Source organism: Nematolebias whitei, chromosome 10, assembly GCF_014905685.2.
Source record: "Nematolebias whitei isolate Nwh7 chromosome 10, NemWhi1, whole genome shotgun sequence".
NCBI classification, from domain to species: Eukaryota; Metazoa; Chordata; class Actinopteri; order Cyprinodontiformes; family Rivulidae; genus Nematolebias; species Nematolebias whitei.
The window spans coordinates 4,832,805-4,840,498 of NC_056507.1; the positions used below are offsets into that span (position 1 = coordinate 4,832,805).

Here is a 7,694-nt window from a genome sequence, read left to right on the forward strand (position 1 = left end):
TTTTTTTTTGTTACATCTTTTAAATACCATTTTATTTTCACTTGTTATTCTCAATTTATATACATCCTTTATGACTGTCTATTGTTGTCCACTGTTGTCATCACTCTGTTTAAAAAAAACAGGTCTCTTGTAAATGAGTCCCCAAGGCTCAATGGGATTAACCCATTAATGAATCCTGAACATGTCATTGCATTGTTCACTTTGCCTTAACCTGCATATGACAAATAAACGTATATCAAATAAACAATATAAAAAAATCAGCTGTAGATTTGTCTGGATGAAAAATGTTCTGAGCATTTTATTGAAGACCTTTTAAAAAGTATGTGCTTACACTGTACTAACAACTGTAAACATACATTGTTGTGTTAGACTGTGTTTAATAGTAGACACCCTTCTCGGGTTAAGTTTGGGTGTTTCTGAGTTAAGACGTGGTTTTAAATTAAATAAACTGTGAGCTGCAGCTTATTTAAAAAAAACCGTGGTACGCGTCTGCTTCTGATTGGTTAAAATTCTCTGCATCGTGAACCAATCAGAGCCCTGTGCGTCGCTAAAGTCCCGCCCCTTGCGTCGAGCCGGCGGATCCGCCTGAATTCCAGAGGTCCGTGTCCCCTCCCCCTCCCCCCACGGACCACCTATAAAGGTAACAACTAGCAGGCCGACTCCCGGCTGTTCGTTCCTCCCTCGTTGATGGTTAGACTGTGCGAAAGAAAGATGAAGTTCCTCGTGGCGGTTACGGTCATTGTGGGGTCCCTGATTTTTCTCGCTTTCCCCAACGGTTCGTCTGCTGACGAGAAGAAGAAAGGCCCCAAAGTGACGGCTAAGGTACGTGCTAGCTAGCTCCAGACCTAGCCTCTTGCGGGATTTCTTGTTGCGGAAAATGTAAAAACGCTCTTCCTCTTTGCACGGAAGCGAACTGGTAGCTGCAGTCTGCAAAGCCACGTCACGCACACTGATTTTCTACCTTTAGCTACTCTCTGTTGAAACCAGGCTAACGTTAGCTAGCGCTAGCAGGAGGTTTAACGAGCCCGTTCTGGGCTCCGGGTCCGTCTGGCCCTGCAGTCTGGGTTTGTCCACGTCTGCAGTTGAAGGAGGCTCTTAGCTCACCCAAAAGACCCGCAACACATCTAAGATACCCCAGCTAACGAAACCAGCTTTCACCACGGTTGTTTTCATGGATATTAAGTTGTTACTGTCACTTTAAATCACGGTTTAAACTAATAATTCACAAAATCAAAGCAAATTTGGAATCTGTCTACGACACACAACTCTGCAAAGAACAGTTTGGGAAAACTAAATCTTTAGGTACTTTTTTTATTTTTGAGCTTGTTCTAAAGATTTTGCTTAAGATCTAAAGATTTGTTCCTCTTGGGAGATAAAGTTGGAGAGACCAGACCGAGATGGTTTGGACATGTCCAGAGGAGGGACGGTGGTATGGACATGTCCAGAGGAGGGACGGTGGTATGGACATGTCCAGGGGAGGGACGGTGGTTTGGACATGTCCAGGGGAGGGACGGTGGTTTGGACATGTCATGGGGAGGGACGGTGGTATGGACATGTCCAGAGGAAGGACGGTGGTATGGACATGTCCAGAGGAAGGACGGTGGTATGGACATGTCCAGGGGAGGGACGGTGGTTTGGACATGTCCAGGGGAGGGACGGCGGTATGGACATGTCCAGGGGAGGGACGGCGGTATGGACATGTCCAGGGGAGGGACGGCGGTTTGGACATGTCCAGGGGAGGGACGGCGGTTTGGACGTGTCCAGGGGAGGGACGGCGGTTTGGACGTGTCCAGGGGAGGGACGGTGGGTATATTGGTAGGAGGATGTTAGAAATGCAGCTGCCAGGACAAAGACAGAGGAGATGTAGATGCAGTTGGAGAGGACATGAAGGTAGATGGAGTGAGGACAGAGATGGAGGAGGACTCCCTGTGGAGACCCCTGAAGAGAGAGAGGCTGAAAGAAGCAGCAGCTGTAACAAAGTATGAACCCTGTCATAATTTTGGCTGATGTGTTTTAAAACTTAACTAAATGTTTGAGTGAGTAAAACACGCTTGTCTTGTCATACTGGTGCATTTGATGTTCTTGCAGTAAAAAAGAAACTATAAATAAGTTATGTACTTGTGACAAGCTTCTAATAACAACGTGCTTAAAATACAAAAGTTGACTGCAAGTTGTTTCTAGTACAGCCTGTGATTTAGGTCCTTTTTTTATATGAATCAACTCTAAAAACTGAATTTGTGCCTTGCTAAAGTCTCAAGTTCGGCTTCTTTTCTAGGTTTTCTTCGACATCAAGATCGGAGAGGAAGAAATCGGAAGAGTCGTCATTGGTGTGTTCGGGAAAACCGTTCCCAAAACCGTTGACAACTTTGTCGCCCTGGCAACGGGAGAGGTGAGAAGTTGTTCCAAGATGTTGAAATGAGTGATAAATTCCTGCGTGACGCTCGTACTGTCAGAGGGTTTTGAGTTTCGTTTTAAAACGGTTCCGTTTGTGTTATTTCAACAGAAAGGATTCGGTTACAAGGGCAGCAAATTCCACCGAGTCATCAAGCAGTTTATGATCCAGGGTGGAGACTTCACCAGAGGAGACGGCACCGGAGGTAAAGCGTCTTCTGGCACCGTCGCTGTGCATTTCGAATCGTCTCCAACATGAGAGATGAAAGGAAGTTCTGCAGAAAATGAAGGGAACGAATGTAAACTGTCGTACTTGAACGATTTTTTAAAATTGTCTTGCTTTTCCCGTCAAGGTAAAAGCATCTACGGGGACCGTTTCCCAGACGAGAACTTCAAGCTGAAGCACTACGGCCCTGGTTGGCTCAGCATGGCCAACGCTGGGAAGGACACCAACGGCTCCCAGTTCTTCATCACCACCGTTCAGACCCCGTGGCTCGACGGCAAGCACGTGGTCTTTGGAAAGATTCTGGAGGGCATGGTGGGTAATCCCAAGAAGACTGTGTTCGCTGACTTACAGGAGAATTACAAGGTGTTGACGGTGTTGTCCAAGGAGGGTGCCCCGCCCTGTCAACAGCGCGCAATACAGACGTGCTAGCTCAAATTCTACAGACACGGCGCTCTACTTCTCTCACATAACCCCACCACCTCCACCACCACCCACCCAAAGTATGATCACCCTGCTGAGGCGAGTGAGCCAGGGAAATATTAATCCTGAGGTCTGCAACATGTGGCTCTGGAGCCACGCGCAGCTCTTTATCTCATCTGTGGCTCTTTGACCAAAACTTACATGACATTTAACCGTATTGCCTTTTATACCCACAAAAAAAATATTTTGGAACTTTTTTTTTTCCTGTGAATTTTCTGCAAATGTTAGAATGATACTAAGTTTTACATTATTTCTCATAAAAAAGGGACCCGTGTAGGTCTGCAGAGTTTAGTGATTTTTATTTGTACCAAAACTGGTATAAACTAATTTTTTCCCTTTTTTACACAAAAATGGTTTCTTTTTTTTAAAAAATTTTTTAATTTATTTATTGTCCTAAAATGTAAAAATATCCATAAATGTTAAAATTTATTATAGTTTTAGTTTAATAATGTCACACCCCACTGGCCAGAAAAGCCCTGCTCCAAGAACTTTAAGTGGGCCGTCAGTTGATGATCAGTGGTTTTTTTATTTTTTTATTTATTAAACCTTGTATTTATACAGGCTAGTCTCATTGAGCCATGAGGACTCCTTTACAAGAGGGACCTGTTCCACATAGAACATATAAAGTGCAGACAACAACAACTGTAAACAATAACAATAAACTACAGTAAAAAAAGTTGTAGCAGGTTTATCCGGACACTTTAGTGAGCGAATCAGTAGAAATGGCTCTTCTGATGAAAAAAGTTGGAAACCCCTGGCGTATATTGACCACAACATTTTTAAACGTGTTCTTAATACATGTTAAAGTAATGTACCACATTTCCTGTTTCAGAGGGCATTACAGGTTAACGTGGCAAGATGGCCACTCATCTGGTGGATTAGTAATCCCACAGCCTGAAGGGAGATGGTTTAATCTTCTTGATCCTTAATGCTCCTGTATATATCCAAACCTACACAGTCTAAAAGCATCAAATAAGCACTTATTTAGAATATCATCTTAAAGGACATTAAAATGGTTCAGTTTCAAGTAGGACGTTTTAATTCACGTGACCCCTTCTTGTTCCGAGGTCCGTCTTTTTCCAGATCTGTTGTACCAAACTGCTCCTGAAGCAAATTATAGGAGTGGAAATGTTTAGGTTCGTCATGATTTAACTGATTCAGAGCGCTGCAACATCATAGTGAAATAAGTCTCGGACGCTCTGGTTGTCTGCAGTTATCAGGTTTATTTGGGAAGGTTGTTTATCCAAAACAGAAATGCAGAGACACTAAAAAAATACAACTTTTCAAATTGAATAGTCTGTGGCTAATGCTTCAAAATAATAAACCCTAATAAAGTGCAAACAATGCATCAAAAACCCCAATAATGGCAAGAAGCTCGGCGACTATCACCATGTTTATCACTGGAGATTTATACACAAATTCAATGTTTTTAATTAAGACGGTCGTGTTGCCTCAAGTTCAGCTGTTTAATTTCAGAGATCTATTTTTCAGGTTCAAGAAGGAAAAGCTGAGAAAACACTGCAGCGTGTCTGAACTGCTACGACGACTCTGACTTTATGACCGTGACGAACCTGAGTAGCTTCAGTTGAACTGATTTTTGACGTTTGAAATTAGATTCAGAATGAATTCTTACCTCCACCCTTAAAGACTGCACTTGGATAGACGAGACCCTAAAGCCCGCACTAGTGATGAGCAAGTGAAGCTTTTATGAAGCACCGAACCACTTGGGACAAATGTTTCAAACATTGGTTCGTTTTTTTGAAGCGTCTGCTACAGCGACCTCTCCTGGTCAAATCAGGCAAAAAGCTTTTATTCTACACACCCGAAGAACTTTAAGGAAGAGTTGAAGCTACTTTACTTGACTTGAAAACGGTTTTGGTTAAGTTGCAACTTTCTACTTGGGTTTTAAAAGTAGTTTACACATTTTGTGTTCAAATAAAGATTGATCATGCATCGTTAGAGGATGTCTAATCCAGCCTGGCATGTGAGACTGTCAGTCTATTGTTAGAAATAATGAAATGAGAAATCCAGAAAGAATCCTTGTGAAACGGTGCAAACATCTGGAACCATCAAACATTTTTTAAGGAACGTGTTTTTCAACAGTTTTTGGTCATAGCTGCTTTTTTTTTTTTTTTTTTTTCACAACCTCTTCACACTTAAAAAAATACTCGCTCACAAGGGACAGATGATGTCGTGCATAAAAAATGCTGCACAGATGTGGGTACAGATGTTGATGGTTCAGCCAGTGGGTGTTCTGATGTGTCCAGCGGTGGATCTGTCATGTCAAAATAAAAGCTGGCCCACACAGCTTTATGACTGCAAACATAAACACCATTTTACTGTAATGATGTTGAATTTAGGGTTGGGCTAAAAGACTTCTTTACAGCTGGACTTTACTGTTTTTTTTATTGTTTTTAACACGTATTGAAAAGCCAGAACCACCTTATCCTGAGCGAGCAGAATCAAGTGTTCTCACGTTATAACTTTTTTTATTTTATTTTTCCCGGCCGGCTCCATAATGATACAACACAACGGGAAAACTGCACCTACTCTCCCGACACACTGCACACTTGGCAGCCAAATTAAAAACGGTTTGAACCAAGTCGCCCGTCAGAATCGAGACGAGGCGGTTCCAGGGAATCAGCTGATTGAACCGCGAACCAGTCAAGTGATTCATTCCAACAACGAAGCACTTTGCGTTTCGGACGTCACGTGACGTCTTCTGCACCGAAGCAGCTTCAGGGTTCAAAACAAGTGAAGCTTTTGTTTTCTGCTGCCATCGCTAGCCCACACCAACAGTCGGAAAGTCAATAGCAATACATTTAATTTTAACGTTCTGAGTGGAGATAAAAAGGTTGAGGAATTATCCAACATCCCTGTTTTGAATTTGGGACTAAACCTTTTCAAGTCAAGTTATTTAAATTTACTATATGATGCTTGTATTTTCTGTTTTTTAACGAGACCGAGTCTCTGCAGTTCCAGAACATCAAGTTGAGGAACGATGCAAAGCAGCTCTGGGTTGTGAAGGACAAATCCTGCAAGTTGGCGTTCCCGGTGCCAACGACCAATAAAATGCACTAATTGTCTTTTGAAGTTCACCGTTTTTTATTAGAACATGTCCATCACTGGAACAGTCACGAAACCTTTTTTTGTTTTCTTCCAGGATGTGGTGTCGAAGATCGAGAGCACGAAGACGGATGGCCGAGACAAACCTCTTAAAGACGTCGTCATCTACAGCTGTGGTAAAATCGAGGTGGAGAAGCCGTTTGCCATTGCCAAGGAGTAGAGCGGAGCTGTCCGGAGACCGAGGGGAGTCGGGCTGGGAGGGGGTGTTGGAGGAATTGTGCGGGCCGCTTGGTTTTATCGTTGACAGCCCTGATTTCCAGGATCATTCACAATAAGTGGCGGCCATTTTAACCCACCGGAACAGAATAATTACGATCATGACGATCTGGGTCCATTCAGCGACGAGCATTCCAAGGTGCAACTAACAGTTCATTGTTGGGCTATTTTGTAAGAAAATGGAGTGAAATTTGAAATAAATGTTTCAAGTTTTATTACATCGGTGTCCAAATGTTTTCGTGTGAATGGTTTTTTTTTTTTTTTTTGAGCCAAAAACGAGTTTGTTTTAGGAAGTGGACTTTATTCTCTTCAGGTTTTTTATCTTGAGGTGATTTTGGGACGGCACAGTTGGTAGAGATGAGCGAACCAGGTCGCTGGTTCAAGCCCCAGCCCGGGACCTTTCTGGGTGGAGTTTGCATGTTCTCTCCGTGCATGTGTGGGTTTTCTCCGGGTGCTCCAGTTTCCTCCCACAGACCAAAAACATGCATGTTAGACTGATTGGTAACTCTGAATTGTCTCTGGGTGAGAGAGGGAGTGAATTGTTTTGTCTCCATGTGTCCCTGTGATGGACAGGAGACCTGTCCAGGGTGTCCCCCGCCTCTCACACAGTGATGACTGGACATGGGCACCGGTGACCTGAAAAGGAAGAAGCGGATAAAGATGATGGAGTTACGATGGTGGTTCTCAGATGTTCTTGCAGTATAAAAAATACCAAGTTCTTTGTATGACACATTTTAAACCCTTTAGTACAGCGTGTGTTTTTATAACATTACTGATCCTGCAAACATCAAGTACTGGACATAAAGTCCAACTAACCTAAAAACCAAACCAGGTGACGGTCCTTACCTTGGACTTTGAACAGTTTCATTGGACTAATTCAGGAAGACAAAAATGAACGCTCATCTAAAGATTTTTCTTTTCCATCTGATTCCACGCACTGTTGAACGGCTCCGCTCGTGTTGTAGTCCGACAGCTTGAATCAGATTTCCTGACGGTGTAGCACTTTTGTGGCAAACTGGTCCGATAGACTTTGCTGGTGCTGCTCATGTAACCATTAACCCAAAGATTAATCATTAGTTTTTACAGGATTTCTACTAAAATGCACTTTTGTTTCGTTTTCATTTGGAGTAGAACCATTCGTCTGTTTGTTGCTCTACATTTTATCTTTACGTCGTGGTTCAGCGTATGCTGGATAGATGTCTTGTGATTCATCTTTAAATTGTTTTACTCTGAATACCACACCAGTAGTACCAGT

At 42.8% G+C, this 7,694-nt stretch overlaps 1 protein-coding gene across 1 annotated transcript; it reads left to right on the forward strand.

The window, feature by feature from the left end:
• The first annotated feature begins 575 nt into the window (after positions 1–575).
• ppib (peptidylprolyl isomerase B (cyclophilin B)) lies at positions 576–6,657 on the forward strand. Its single transcript, XM_037683261.1, has 5 exons — positions 576–822; positions 2,276–2,389; positions 2,504–2,597; positions 2,745–2,929; positions 6,261–6,657. The coding sequence occupies exons 1-5, from the start codon at positions 688–690 to the stop codon at positions 6,381–6,383; spliced, it is 651 nt and encodes a 216-aa protein (XP_037539189.1). The 5' UTR covers positions 576–687; the 3' UTR covers positions 6,384–6,657.
• The last annotated feature ends 1,037 nt before the right edge of the window (positions 6,658–7,694 follow it).